Source organism: Canis aureus, chromosome 12, assembly GCF_053574225.1.
Source record: "Canis aureus isolate CA01 chromosome 12, VMU_Caureus_v.1.0, whole genome shotgun sequence".
NCBI classification, from domain to species: Eukaryota; Metazoa; Chordata; class Mammalia; order Carnivora; family Canidae; genus Canis; species Canis aureus.
In genome coordinates, this window is record NC_135622.1 from 25,120,918 (window position 1) to 25,135,852 (window position 14,935).

Here is a 14,935-nt window from a genome sequence, read left to right on the forward strand (position 1 = left end):
TGGAGGAGGAAGCATTGATCAGAGAGCTGCAGGAAGCCTCTGAGCACTGGCCCAGCCTTGTGGGCCTGAGGCCCTGGAGCAGAGGGGAGAGCTCTTCCTTCAGTGGATCAGAGGGGCTGGAGACTGGGACCACAGCTGTGGAAGGCAGTGTGGGGGAGGTTACAGGAACCTCCTGGGGCAACTTGGTCTGAGGTTAGAGGCCACAGCAGACCCATCTTCCTGGTGCTTGTGAGATGCAAATGATGAGAATAATAGGGCCTCTGTCCCTAGGCTATTTGTGGTAGAGCCTAGGCTCACAGGAATCATAGCTCCTTCAGCTTGGTCATGGTGAGAGTTGGTTCTGGGGCAGCCCGGGGTGCACAGACCTGCCCACCCTTGGGGGCCCGGGACTCTTCCCAGGGAGAGGTATCCTATCTGCATTGACTACCCCTTAATGCCCCTTCCTGATTCTTTCCAGGACAAGCTCAGGGGAAGCAAGCTCCGGTGAGTACTCAGGCTCCTCTCTTTCCTCTGCCTCCTCTCTTGTCTACCTACCTCACTGCCCCTCTCCTGGGTACACCCCTACTGGCCCAGTGAGACCTTCACATACCTCTGCTCCACTGGGAGCACTAGTGCTCCCCCACTACCAGTTTTGTTAGGACACCAACTCCTCCAGCTGTGTACCCACCAGGTACTAGCTCTGCCTCCAGACTGTTCTTCCTGCTGCCCTGGTCCCAGGTGACTGCCACACAACTCCCCCGAGCAGGGGTGGGGGTGGGGGGTGCCATTCACATAGTCGTGGATGTGGATGTCCTGGGAGTTGTGTAGTGTCTGGCTGACACAAACTCTAAGGCCTCTTGCACAGAGTTGACTAGAGTCTGGTTGCAGGTTGGGGCCACCCCTTCCACCCCCCAGATGTGCAGGTAAGTGATAGTGGGCAAGAGGGGCCCAGAAGAATGGGGTCCCCTGCACATAAAGTCTCCTCCATGTGGCTCTGGACCTCTCCTGTCCATCAGAGCCCAGATACTGCTAAGTCACCAGGGCCTAGCTCTTCCACCTGTCTTGCTCAGAATTTGCGGTGCACGTGGTGGGATGGTCTGTCATAGGTGGAACAGGCCCTTAGCTGGGAGGCCCCTTTGTTTTCAAAATGCCTACCTCACTGGCCCTGCTACAGTGCTGGAAAAATAATTCCTTTGAGTTGGATGAAGCAGTGAGGCCCACTGTAAAAGTGCAGATGGTTTTTCATACTGGGGAAAGTGAGTACGTCACTGGGGGCTGGAGGGCGCTGGAAGGGGAGGCCAGTCTCATCAGTCCCCTGTCCAGATTCCCCACCTTGGAACAAAGACGCCCCCATCCCCTCTCCTCTGCCTGCGCCAGGGACCTGGAGATGTGAGGTAAGTGCTGCTGCTTGAGCCTAGGGTGGAGGGAGGCAGGCCACGTGGCTACCACTGTGCCTGCCCCTCTCCTATTCCTTCCAGAAAGCTCAGGAGGAGGAGGAGGAGGAAGAGGAGGAGGAGGAGGAGGAGGAAGATAAATATGAGCTGCCCCCCTGTGAGGCTCTGCCATTCAGTTTTGCTCCTGCCCACCTTCCTGGCACCAAGGAGGACTCTTTGTACTTGGGTGAGGCCTGGGGAGGTGAAGCAGGGAGCTGACTGGTGAGGCAGGACAGAGGATCCCCGCAAGGAAAGAGGGCGCAGGCCTTGCCTCTTCTCCCTTTGTCTGTACTGGGGCGGCAAGGGGAGGCCTCAGCTGTCAGCTGTGGAAGCTTCTGGGCTGGGCAGAGAGAGAGAGAGAGAGAGAGAGAGATGAAGGAGAGGCAGAGGGAGGAGGGAGAAAGGCAGGAGGAAAAGAGGGAAGGGGAGAGGGGCACTGTCACCAAGGCAACAGTGGGAAAGCAGGAGGCCCCACAGGGTCCCTGGGGCCTCCTCTGAGATCACTCACTTCTTCAAGCAAGGGCAGGGATGCCAGGAGAGCCTGGCTGCTGCTAGCATCCCACCCCCAGGGCTCCTCCGCTAGGCCAGGTGGGGGCAGGAGCACTGGCCTGCTCCAGTTGCCATGGAGACGGGGCTGTGGGGAAGCCAGTGAGGGGAAGTGGGGGAGGAGGAAACAGGCTAGGTGGGGGGGAGGGGGAGATTGGAACCTATGTGGGAGGAATCCACCGACCCATGATTCTTGGGGCCTTTTCCAGATCACCCTGGCCCCCTGGGCCTGTGCAAGTCACCGCCACCGAAGTCCCAGGCCACAATGGTGAACAGCAACCCCCCCAAGTCCCTCCTTCCCCATTCACCCCACCCCGGCCACCATTTCCCAAGGAGTAAATCGAAGAAGCATCTCATTTACAAGATTCCCCCATATCTGCAATCAAGAGGCCCCCCCCAAAATTATATGTGTCAGAAGTGGAGCCCTGTTAGCCCCTGTGGCTCCCACCTGCCTGGCTGGCCCTCCCTGCCCCCCACCCCCGCATGTCAGCATCCCCCAGGACTCACCCCTCCTCTGGAGCTGGAGAAGGCCGGACAGGCTCAGCCATCGCTCCCTGGAGCCTGGGGACCCCTCCCTAGAGAGTGAAGAAATCCCTCACTGTGCTGCCATCAGTGCCAGCTCGAAAGGCCTGCTGTGCTGAGAAAAGCTTACGGTCTCGGAAGTTACCACTTTCATCATAGATTTTATTGGAATAAAAAGAAAAACAGGCAGAGATTCACAACAAAGGAAGAGCTGAAGAAGAGGGGCAATGAGTCACCTCTGTCCATTAGCTCTTTGCTGTCGTGGTTTCAGGCGACACAGATAAATACAACTCGCTGCACCCCAGCCCGCCATCCTCGCCCTTCCCCTGCCTCAGTTCCCCTCCCTACCCCCACCGCCAACCCAGTCCTCCTTCTCCGCCCCCTTGTGCCCACAGCTGAAGGCAGCACAGAGTCTGTGGGAGGCGAGGAAGCAGGGACAGCCCTTCCCCTTCGGGAAGCAAGGTGAGAAGGATGTCCTGCCTCTTTCAGAGGCCTGCTCTGTCTCCCCCCTGAAGTGAGGAATCCTGGCCCCCTCCGGGTAGACTTGAGCTCAGGTTACTTGGTTTCCCACTTTGCCTGGTCCCTGCACTGCCCCCCACCCCCTGTGGGTCCTCATTTTTACCTGCTGAGTCCCCATGCTCGCTAAGGCAGGCAGTTCAGGGGGAGACTGAGGACAGGAGCCCAGAAATGCTTTGCCTAAGATCACAAAGAAGCAGAGTCCCCGAATCCCAGCTCCTCTTCTGCGTCTGCTGCCATCCCAGTGCCAGGCAAGGGGCGCTCCGGGATGAGGAGATCTGAAGGGCAGCCTTGCCCGCCTGGAGGACCCTCACTATTGAAGCCCATCTGAGTGTCATCCGCAATCAAAGAGGCCCTTTGACCACGAGTCTCGGTTTCCATCATGTCATGATTGCTATCACTGTCCAGGGACTGCCTGTGCAGAGGGCCCTGAGGCCTGTGAACCCAGAACCCTGGGATGTCGGGATAGTGAGGGGCCTCAGCCAGCATGTTTTCGTCTGAAAATAGCCCAGGAAGGACAATCTCTCTCTAAGGTCAAACAGCTAACCTGAGGCACTTTCATGTTTACTGTGCTCAGTGGTTGGTAAACCTTCATGACCTCGAGGGTGGTTTTGATTTTTGAAACAGCCCGAAGTCATTTGGAGCAAGCCTGGCAAATCATTCAGGAAGTCAAGCTGAGCAACACCCCGGGGGTTGTGAGAAGTAGGGGGGTGGTCAGAGCTCAGGGTGGCTTTCTCCTGGAGCTTCAAAGCTGGCCCTGAGGATCCTCTCAGACAAGTCCCGAGGACACTCCACTCTTCCAGCCTGAGTTTCATTGAATTCCTTTCTCCCTGTGCTTATGACTGGTGGTTTCTCCTTTTCCTTCCAGAGCTGGCTGCACCTGCCAGAGTGGTGAGTGGCCCCTCCATCCCCATTCACCCTCTAGGGTTCTGGCTAGGAAGTTGGCAGTATTAGGGTAGGGGGCCTGGGAGGGCCAGGAAATATCCATGAAACCAAGGAAAAAGGCTCAGAGCAGAGTCAGTAGCTTCCTGTTTGCCCGAGGCCCCTGACAGGGTGTAAGCCAGCTGTCCTGTGCCGCCCAGTGCTCCTGGGGAAGGAGTTTGCCCAGAGCTCCTCCTGGACACCCACATTCTAGGAGAGCCAGGGCCCACAGGCACCTCTGAAGGGGAAGCTGCCTATGGGTGCTCCTTCCCAGACAAAGGAGTAACTTCAATCATTCTAGCTAGCTCTCAGAAAAAGGTCCACCTTGTGAGGGGGGTGGGAGTTGTCCCCCCACATCCCACCTCCCCTCCCCACACACACCGGTGATGGCTTCATCCTCCCTCCTACTCACTGGTCAAACCCTTAGGTGCCAGGTCTTCCAAAGAAATCTGATGAGGATCTCTACCTGGAGTGTGAGCCCAGTCCAGGTGAACACCTCCCTCAATCCCAGATCCCTCCTGCCCTGAGGCCCTCGGCTGCTCAAAACAGGACACATTCTGGCTCTACCTTCTTCTCTTGGCTTCTCTCACTACTCCACCAATACACATTTGCCTTCAGACACCCTTTAGCCTTTGGTCCAGGTTGACCGCCACTGTGCACAGTAGGGGGGACCACTTAAAGCAAGGGCTGCATGGGGCTTCCCAGCTGTTCTGGCAGGACAGCACTCCTTCTGGTTAGAAGGACTCCCCGAGAGCCCAGGCTGCTGAGAAGCAGCAGGCCCTGCAGGCATCTGCACCCCTCCCTGGTCAGCATGGATGGCCCTGCCTGGTGCGCGGCCCAGCCCAGCCTGCCCTCACTGTTTTAGTCCTGGCCCTGACTCAGGCTCCGAGCTCCCAAGTCCTGATGCCGCCAATCTCACTGCCAAGGATATCAGCGGTGCCCAAGTGAGTGCCCACCAGGGTGTGTGTGTGTGTGTGTGTGTGTGGCTTTCCCAGCTCTGACCCTGTGATCTCTGGGTTCACTGGGCTCTTTCTCTTAAAGGAGGTAAAATCTGAGCTCTCTTTCCCAACTTGCCCCCACAGGCCCACTGTAGCCCCCCAGGAAGCTCGGAATGTAAGAGGCTAGCAGCCAGGGGAGAAGTGACCTGGGGTGGGGGGTAGGAGGCTCAGGGAGGGAACAGGGGCCCAGGGTTGGGCCTACGGGACCGAGTCTCTTCTGACCAGCCTTCCTATGTCCCAGGGAGCCGCGAATGGCACCTCTAAAGGTAAGTACAGGCATCTTGAGCATGGACTCCAGGCCGTCCTGGCAGCCTGCCCTGGCCACAGCCCTGTAGGCCACAGACTCCCCCTACCCCCAGCCCTTCATTCTCCACTTTGCTGTGGGATTCCTTGCAGCTCTGACTTCAGCTGAGAGCAGGCCTGAGGGGATCCCACTGGGCAATTTTAGGGTCCACACCAAAGTAGGAAACTCCCAGCCTGTACCTCAAGATCATCCCCCACGTGGAGGTCACATGTGACCTAGCTAGTAGGTCCCATCAGAGCCCGAGACCTGGAGAGAAGGGGTAAAGCGCTAGGCCCTGCTCTGGGCTTCAGGGCCTACCTGCATCACCCTCTAACCTCTCCCCCCTTTGCAGCTGGGCCCAAAGCCTTCTTTGCTTAATCCCACCCCACCCCCCCAGCCTCCGCTCTGTAATCTGCTTCTTCTGGCAGGAAGGAGATCCTCTCTTTCCTCTAGAGCACCCACCTGGAGCACCCCAGCTGCTGAGGTGAGGAGGGGCAGGGAGAGGGCTGGGAGGAGGCCTACAGGGAACCCTCTTGTGCTGGAGTCCACCATTGGCTAGGAACACATGAGCGTGTGTGTGCAGCACCATGCTGGGCACCAGGCACAGCCGCATCTTTGTTCTGCTTGCGCAGACCCAGTCTGGGGAAGGCAGATGTGACCACAAATAACTGCCGCCCAGGGTTCTGTGTTCCCCAGCCCCCCTCCAGTGCCCTGGCACGTCTCTGAATGGCTGTGTGTGTATGTTCAGGACGGCAGCCTGCTGGGTCAGCCCTGGTACTCAGGAACCCGTGACCGCCATGCTGTTGAGAGTGCCCTGCTCCGATTCCGAAAGGTGGGCAACTGCAGCACCCCCCAGGCCTCTTCGGAAACCGTTTTGCTCAGGGGCTCCAGCTGACTGAGCAGCTGGAGTGGGGAGGGCAGTGGGATGTGCTGGCCATTGTGGGTCAGGGCTGCAGGGATATAGTTGGGAATGAGGTCAATGGATGGGGTCTCCTCCACAGGATGGGGCCTACACGGTGCGCCCCAGCTCGGAGCCTCAGGGCTCCCAGCCCCTTACCTTGGCAGTGCTTCTGCATGGCCGGGTTTTCAACATTCCCATCCGTCGGCTGGATGGCGGGAGCCACTATGCCCTGGGTCGGGAGGGCAGGAACCATGAGGAGGTAGGTGCTGGAGGAGGATGGAGACTAGCAGCCAGGAGGGCACAGCAGAGCTGGGTGCTGGGTCCAGCCAGGTGCATTTCCCCAGGAGAAAAATCACATTTTGCATTTTTTTTTCTTGACTGGGTAGAAATGACAGAGCCCAGTGACTTAAATTCCTTCCCCGAGGTCTGTTCTCCTGCAGGGGAGACACTCCCTCTGCAGGGCTCAGTTTGCCCAGGAATAGGCAGGGGTGGTGGTGGGGGGTGTGGTTGGGGGTGTGGTTGGGGGGGGCCAGGCATTTGTGCCTGCCATGAACCCAGTTAGGAGGAGAGCAGGGCCCAGTCTGTCTGTGCCAAAGACTCGACTTTGTGCCTGATACTTGCTGAGGTGACCATGCTGGAGGACCCGGGCAGACACAGAGCCCTAGAGTTATTTCTACCAGGCCTCGGAAATAGAAGCCTGGCTAACAGCACGCCCTCACTTGCAGTTGCAAGAAAGTTGCATGAGGCCTGGAATGGGGCACAAAATGGCAATGGAACTTCCAAATATCAGCAAGCCCCCTCCCCAGAGTCCCACAGTTCCTTCAGGAAGTTGCCCCCAGCCTGAAACTCTGGGAGGGGGGAGCTCAATGATGTCCTCTGTCCTGTCCAGCTGTTCCCCTCTGTGGCTGCCATGGTCCAGCACTACTCACAGCACCCCCTGCCTCTTGTGGACAGACACAGCGGCAGCCGGCAGCTCACCTGCCTGCTCTTCCCCACCACACCCTGATACCCCAGCAGATTATACACACCCACCTCTGCGCCCATAGTCTGCGCTTTGCCCTCGCCACCTTGGGCTGTCTCCCCCTCACTGCTCCCAGGTCTCCACCCCTCCAAGCCTTCCCCTTCCCTTGCCCCAGTCCCTGCAGGCCTGGATGAGAGGCTTTGGTAACGGTTACCCAGAAGCAGAACCCCTGAGCCCCCCACCCCATATTCACTGCCCCTCCCTGCTGTATCTCCAAGGCTAGGAAGCTGGGGTCAGGCAAGGCCCCCACTCCCAGGCCCCACTCATGGCTGTGTAGCCCCGTTTACTAGGGCCTCCCAAGCTGCTCTGGATAAGGGCCTCCTCCAGGAAGCTGAGCCTCAGGAGGCCAGCCAGGGGTACTGCTTGGACACAAAGCGAACCCTTTCACATTCTCTTGTGGGCTTAGCACAGGGCTGGCATTTTGGGTTGCAATGTACACACTCGGCTTTCAATAAATGCTTGTTGAATGAATTCTTGAATCTGCTGAGCGAGGCAGAGATGGCCTTCCTGAAGCTCCGAAATCCTTAGGTGTCCCAGGGTACAGACTGGGTCTGGGAGTGATGGAGCCGTGGGGGCCAGGCCAGGGCGGGAAGGGCCAGCCCCATTTCTGTCCCTGATTGGGTGGAGGCCAGCCTGGGGCGGCAGGGTTTTGTTTTATTTTGTTTGTGGGGGGTCGGGGTGGGGGAAGGGTGGGAAAGGCTTGGCGCTGCCTCCACCGCCCCACTCAATGGTAAGAACGGACTTAAAATTAAGTACTTGCCCCCCACCCATTTGCCGTATCGTGGTGCCCCGCGGAGGGGTGAGCCAGGTCTTGCCCACGTGGTGTTGTCTAGCGTAGGGGAGACAGGCGGACCCAGGCGGCAGCTGGGGGTTGGACACGCCAGTCCTAAGATGAAAAGCTACAGAGGGCCCAAGGGTGGAGCTCAGGGAAGACAAGAGGCCAGGGAGCAGGGCTGCCGGCGGGCCGCGGCGACGAAGGTCCAGGCCGCCTCGGGGCGCCTGGGGGTCCGAGGTCCGCGGGGGGGGCGCGGGGAGGGGCGCGCGGGGAGGGGCGCGCGGGGAGGGGGGCGGGGGCGTCCCCAGGCCCTGGCGCGGCGCCCGGAACACCCCGTGCCGGAAGCGCCATGTGACCGTGACTGCGCAGAAGCCCCGAGCGAGCGCCGCCAGACAAAGGGCGTCTCTGCGCCCGCGGGGCGCTCGGGCTGGCCCGGGGGGCCGGTGGACCCCCTGCCTCCAGCCCTCCCCCCGGCCCCGCCTCCCGCCTCCCGCCTCCCGCCTCCCGCCGGCCGCGGGCTCTGGGAAGCAGGGAGCCGCGGAGGGTGCGGAGGCCCCGACGGGAGCGCGCGCGCCGTGGGGTGCAAGCGCGACGCGGGGCCAGGCCGGGCGCAGGGGCGTTGGCGCGGTGCCGGGCGCTGCCGGCCCTGACACTACCGTCCCCCTAATTTCCTAAGAAGAGCGGAGATCCTGGTCCCCCCGCAATTGTCCTAGGGGAGGAGGCTTCGGGGAGGCGAGCTCCGGACGCTGCAGGGCCTGACGGGCCCCGCCGAGCGCCCTCTCCCAGCCCAGCGCCCGGGAATTGGGGTCCATGCCTGCCACGTCCACGTCCCAGCAGGGGTGCAGTTTCGGGCCAGGCCACGGGGAGAAGAGCAGCGTGGGCAGGTGGCACCGGGCCAGGCCAGCGCGGGCAGAGCCGTGTGACGTGGAGAGGGGCTGAGCCGCGGGGGCTCTGGCCGGGGCGGCGGGCAGGGAGGGGCGAGCCCAGGCGGCCTCCCTCCGCCCCCAGGTGGGCGTGGCCTGGCCCCGCACGCTTGCCCCAGCCTGACCCAGGCCAGGACTCACTCGGGGACTGGAGGACGTGGAGAGCCCAGCCTTTGTGTTGGCCTCCGGGTACAGTCTTGGTCTCTCATCTCCCACCAGAGTTTCAGCTTTGACTTCTCCTTGAGCCTTCTACCCCAGGGCCCACTTTTCCTAGCCCTGAATTTGTGTAGCCCCAAAGCCGGCTGGCCTGCGAGGGGAGCAGAGGCCACAGCTCAGAGATCTTAGTGGCAGAACACTCTGCTTGGTCCCCGCTGGAGGGCTATCTCTAAGGAACTGGCCTCAGTCCTTCCCTCCCTGGGAAAAAGAGAGGAAGAGCGGTCCAGGCAGTGGGAACAGCCTGTGGTAAGGGCCTCTGAGGGCCTAAAAGGCTTGATCTAGAGAGCCACTCAGTTTAGTCTAGTCACATTTAGATGTCCTCTGTTCCAGGAAGCCTTCCCAGATCCCCAAACCTGGACACCCCAAACTTGGGACACCTTCTAGCAACTGTCTTTTCACTCCTAAGAAGGGACCAAGCTACTACTGCCCGCTATTGTGTATTCAGGAATACAGTAGGTGCCAAATATTTGTCAAAAGAGTCACTGCATAAAAAAAGAAAAAGAAAAAGAAAAAAGTTATGGAATAAGTCAGATCTACCCTGGATTCCTCTAAAGCTGTTAACATTCCTTGATCAGAGCTTTCTTTGTAAGAGAAAAGTCCAACTTAGAAATTTATGTGATGACAGGAACATTCTATATCTTCATTGTCCAGTATAGTAGCCACTAGCACAAGAGGTTATTGAGCCCTTGAAATGTGACTAGTGTAATTGAGGAACTGAACTTTTCATTTCAATTGAATTTAATTAAATTAAAGTCACCACATATGGTTTGTTGCCATCCTACTGTTCCAAGTCTTTTGCACTCCCAAGGATGAGGGGTAGTGGTAAAAGAGAAATCTGGAGAAGTTGGGCGGGGGGGGGCACTACATCCAGAGCAGCCTGGGAAGCTGCTCCATAATGAGTGTGGGCAAAGGGGAGCCATTGAGGCTCAGAGCAGGGGTAAGTGCAGGAAGAAACATATTTTAGGAGGGTTCTCTCTAGCTGCAATGTGCTAGTGGGTTGGAGAGACAGCACAGAGACAGGGAGAACAATTAGAGGCTGCAGATATTTCCATGATTTAGGTGAGAGATGACCTCCTTTGATTTTTTGCCATGCCAGTGTCCCTCCAAACACCCCAGCCTCATTTCCTCTCACCTAACAGGCCAGACTCCAGAAAACTCCAGGCAGGGTCACACACAGTTGGGGGATCAAGTCTGGAAGAAATGCCATTTGGTGAAGAAGCCCATGTATTGCCACAAGTGGTTTGCCTGTCTCCATTTGCCAAGAAGGGCCTGTAGGATGCAGAGCAGAGGAAGTATGCAGCCGGGAAATACGTGAAAGTTGTGGCTACACACCCTGGCAAGACCAACCTGCTGGGGCTCAGAGTGTGCTCTCTGCAACCATCCCGCACACTTTCAGCTTTGGTTTCTAAAGCAAACAGCCTGACCTCGGGCAAAAACATGGGCTCTGGAGTCTGAAGGACCCACATTTGAATCTGGCTCAGTTTACTCACTGCCTGTGTGTCCTTAAAGTCTGTCTGTCTGTCTCTCTCTCTCTTTTTTTTTTTTTTTTACAAGATTCTTTATTTAAATTCAGTTTAGTTAACATATACTCTATCCTTAGTTTCCAGGGTAGAATTTAATGATTTGTCAGTTGCATGTGATACACAGTGCATCAATTACATCAAGTGCCCTACTTAATGCCCATCACCCAGTTACTCCATCCCCCACCCACCTCCCTTCCAGCAACTCTCTTTACTTCTAAAATGGGGCTAATGATACTTACTTCTTAGGGTTATTGTCAGAATGGGAAATGATTTATGTAACATACTTAGCCTAATGTGGAACCTGACATAGAGTGGAGCCAAATGATTGGTACCTAATGATAATCCTATAAATAGGCCAAGCTTGGTTTTGGTCCCACCTCCATGCTCCTTTTGCAGGGGCTCTTTCTGCCTTCAGTCTCCCCAACACACACAGACATGCATGCATGGGTGTGTACTCAATCTTTACATACTGTAGGTACTGTGATTATTGTCTTGTCTGCCCACCTGGCTTTTCCATCCCCCTCCTCCTGGTGACACCATCCACTTCCCCCGACCACAGGACCAGGCATGTGACCTAGGTCTTGCTAGGGCCAAAGCAGGCCCAATCAAAGCCTTCTCTGAGATGGATATATTGATGTTAAGAGAGAAGCCATCTCTCCAAGCCTGAGTTGGCCACCTTTCCCATCACATGGACAGAGCCTATCTGCAAAAGTTAGGCAAAGATAAGGAGCAAGAATCTTGGAGACACTGGGTCTTGCCCCAAGGCCACAGATTTTGCTATAGTGCCTTTCCCATCTTATGAGCTAGAAATTTTGTTTTTGGTTTAAGCTAGTGGGAGTATGCCTTCCGATATTTGTAAAGAAGACTCCTGCCCACCACAGGTACTTGTGTGTTTGAAGTTTGGCGGGGGCATCAGGGATTTTTCTGAAGCACAGAGCAGTTAGTGGTAGAACCAGAGTTTAAACTTGTCTTTCTGGCTCTAGATCTACTATAAACTACACTACATCCCACACATCAATCACAACTATTTACTTATTTACTGAGTGCATATTATGTGCCAAGCCCTGAACTAGCATCCTGTTCCCCCTCCACACCTACTTTAGGACTCCCCTCCACTTACACTCTCAATCTCTAAGGACCTGCAAATCAGAGGATGTAAGAAACAGCTCTTTCCACCAGGATAGGGGAAATACAAATTATACTTTCTTTTAGGTCACTTTCTTGTACTGGGCCTCATTTTTATTTTTATTTTTTTTATTTTTTCTTTTCTTTTTTTTTTTTAAAGATCTTATTTATTCATGAGAGACACATAGAGAAAGGCAGAGACACAGGCAGAGGGAGAAGTAGGCTCCATGCAGGGAGCCAGATGTGGGACTCGATCCCAGAACCCTGGGATCATGCTCTGAACCAAAGGCAGATGCTCAACCGCTTAGCCACCAGTCGTCCCCGCCCCCCCCTTTTTTAAAGATTTTATTTATTTATTCATGAGAGACACAGAGAGAGAGAGAGAGGCAGAGACACAGGCAGAGGGAGAAGGAGGCTCCATTCAGGGAGCCTGACGTGGGACTCGATCCCGGGTCACCAGGATCACACCCTGGGCTGCAGGCGGCGCTAAACCGCTGTGCCACCAGGGCTGCCCTGGGCCTCATTTTTAAAATGGAATAGGAGGGGCAGGGTACTTGGCTTAGGTAACTTCTAAGGGCCTTTCCAACCTCCATAACCCAAGTTCTTCAGGGCCTGGGGCTCATTGCATGCTGCCTGGAACTTTGTCTCTCATAGCCTGGCCTGCTTCCCCCAGCGCTCTCTGCTTCTGACCTCATCCCCTGCAGCCCACCCTGCTCAGCCCTATGTGGTTTGCCCTCTCGGGCTGAGCTGGCCTTCTGTGCTCCTTGCAGAGAAGTGCCCCCTTCACAGTGCACTTGAGAGTAAATGAAAACCCAGGAGATACAGCTTATAAAAGGCAAACGTAGGTTTGGAATAGCCTAATGTTTGCCCTGAGATAATGAGTGGATCAGCCCAGGCTCCATAAAAGCCTGGAAGTTAAGGCAGAAGATCAGAGACCAGGAGCAAAATCTCAAGAACAAACACCAAGGCAGGGTCTGCATGGGGGGTATGGGGAGAATATTGAAAGAAAAAGTTCTAGCAAAAGAATGCTATCATGGACTCCTACAGCTCTGGAGCCATCTAGTCCTGTCTCCTCCTGTTGCAGATGAGGAAATTAAGGCCCAAGGAAGAAAGAGGAGTCTGTGACTGGGGGAGTGGGGTCCATTTTCTTCTCTAGCACCACCTCCACTAGGGGTAAGGCCTAGAGATGGAGAAGAAGTGAGGGAGACTTGGAAACTGAGTCCAGGAGAGGCCAGAAGTGCTAGGTTAGGGATGACTCAGGCTCCCCATGAGCCATGAGCCCTTGTGTCCCTGCCCCCTCACCCGCCCTCTCTGCTCTGGCCCTCTGGGCTTTCCTTTCCTTTGCCCACTGCCCTCAGCTCAGCTCTCAGGACATCACAGATAGTCGCCCCAATGGGTTTGCAGCAGGAGGAGGCTGATAAGAGTTCACTGGCCAGAGAGTGAGGAGGGCTGATAGGTGCCCTCCAGAGTGCTCAAAAACTCTGCACGCCCCTTTGAGAAGCTCCAGGAAGAGGGGAGATGAAGAGGAGCTGGATTTGCACTTACATTTAAAATAGACTCCCCGGGATCCCTGGGTGGCGCAGCGGTTTGGCGCCTGCCTTTGGCCCAGGGTGCGATCCTGGAGACCCGGGATCGAATCCCACGTCGGGCTCCCGGTGCATGGAGCCTGCTTCTCCCTCTGCCTGTGTCTCTGCCTCTCTCTCTCTCACTGTGTGCCTATCATAAAAATAAATAATAAAAAAAATTTTAAAAAAATAAAAAATAAAAATAAAATAAAATAGACTCCTCTCCCCGACGAATATGCACTTCTGTATCCCAAAAGGATCCAGGGAGAGAGGAGGTGCCAGGTAATTCTCATGGATTCCATAAATCCCAAACACTGGGGAGAAAATCCCCTCCACGAACCTCCTGTCACATCCAGCCTTGAGGTGAATCATTAATAAGTCAAGTGTGATGAAAGGCCACATTAGAAGTCTCCGTGATACACATCCTGTCCACATCTGTAGCACCTGATGCTGTTGGTAGAAGGTAATTTTTAAAGTTGAGGTCAGGAGCCAGAGAGAAACCAGCTCCAAAGTCCCCGAATTTACCTGGGAGACACCACTAACTTTAGGAAGGTTTCCAGCAAGGAGACCTTGGCCAGGCCGGATGACCTCCCAAGGTCCTCAGCTGTGCCTGTCCTTGATCACATACACCATATGCTGCCCGGAAAGCTGGGAGTTGGGGCAGCTGGCTGACCTGGAAACAGCCCAAGGAGAGCGCCAGGACTGCCGGCTCCTCCTGGCCAATCTCTCCTGAGAGCAAGAGGCAAGGCCAGGAGGCTCCTGGGAGCCTCCTGCCCAATTCCCAGGGCCTGGCAGCCAGCTCTGCAGCTGATGCAAGGCCAGAGGTGGGTGAGCTCAGCCAGTCTCTGGTATGGGGAGCTTCTTGTACCCCTGCATGCTCTGGAAAACATAACCATTCATTCCCTATTGCCTTAGCCCTCCTAGGTCTCTATCTCCATTCCTTCTGGAAACAGAGCAGGGTCCCCTCAGGAAAGGATCTGGGAACAGGTGCTGCTGGGAGCCAGCGTAGCACTGGGTATTTCTGAGTCATCCCAGCTCCCCCACACCTGCAGCCTGTGAACAGAGCAGGGACCCAGAGCTCTGCTTCCAGGGACTTGTTCAGGGAGGTTCTGGGCACCCGTTAACCCTCAGGCTGGGGATAATAACATGATGTGTACTAACAGAACATGGATGATGTGTGCCACCTTTTACAAAGTGCTTTCATGAATTAACTCATGCTCCAAGGGAGATACCAGGAGGCAGGGAAGCCCCAGAGGAAGCAGCTAAAGCCAGAAAGGGTAAAGGGGCAGAACCAGAAGTCATGCCCATAAGGTTTCCCGCATCCTCAGTTTGCCTTCGTGACAGTGACAGGCTTGCTTGTCACTGGGACCCAGGTGAAACAGAGGAACTTTTCGCAGGGGCCCTGGGGACCAGGTGGAGGAGGCTAGCAGAACGAGTTGTGGATTTGGGGTGGAGGTACACTGGGAGCCGAGCCTGTCTGGAAAGACCTGGAGACATTCTGGGAGCACAGAGATGGGGGGGAGAAGGACACTCGGAGGCCTCAAGTGGCAGCTCCTGTGTGTCAGTTCCTCCTTCAGACAAAGGCTCATGGGGTATGACACCCTCAGGCTGCCACCAGCTGGGTCGGGGTTGGTGTCTGGGGTTGAAGCCAGCTTCAGGACTGTCACAGCTTGGGACCAGTGACAGTG

The 14,935-nt window shown here is 56.2% G+C and overlaps 1 protein-coding gene across 6 annotated transcripts; it reads left to right on the plus strand.

Moving 5' to 3' along the window:
* The first annotated feature begins 250 nt into the window (after positions 1-250).
* Positions 251-7,591, plus strand: SH2D6 (SH2 domain containing 6). 6 transcript variants are annotated; one of them, XM_077843107.1, is made up of 16 exons: positions 259-327; positions 458-483; positions 868-902; positions 1,291-1,373; positions 1,458-1,599; positions 2,168-2,226; positions 2,876-2,942; positions 3,865-3,887; positions 4,345-4,405; positions 4,783-4,861; positions 5,000-5,030; positions 5,157-5,181; positions 5,627-5,682; positions 5,947-6,030; positions 6,200-6,358; positions 6,989-7,591. In XM_077843107.1, the coding sequence occupies exons 1-16, from the start codon at positions 325-327 to the stop codon at positions 7,103-7,105; spliced, it is 1,050 nt and encodes a 349-aa protein (XP_077699233.1). In that variant the 5' UTR covers positions 259-324; the 3' UTR covers positions 7,106-7,591. The 6 variants fall into 6 exon arrangements, with proteins under 6 accessions (XP_077699235.1, XP_077699236.1, XP_077699231.1 ...); XM_077843110.1 differs by lacking the exon at positions 6,200-6,358 and having other exon boundaries at positions 252-327; XM_077843105.1 differs by lacking the exon at positions 5,157-5,181 and having other exon boundaries at positions 258-327.
* The last annotated feature ends 7,344 nt before the right edge of the window (positions 7,592-14,935 follow it).

Excerpts from the sequence above, each read along its gene's own strand:
- SH2D6 (XM_077843105.1), top strand. Across the intron at positions 2,943-3,864 it reads CTTCCCCTTCGGGAAGCAAG|AGCTGGCTGCACCTGCCAGA; the intron begins GTGAGAAGGATG and ends TTTTCCTTCCAG. Across the intron at positions 4,862-4,999 it reads AGGATATCAGCGGTGCCCAA|GCCCACTGTAGCCCCCCAGG; the intron begins GTGAGTGCCCAC and ends TTGCCCCCACAG.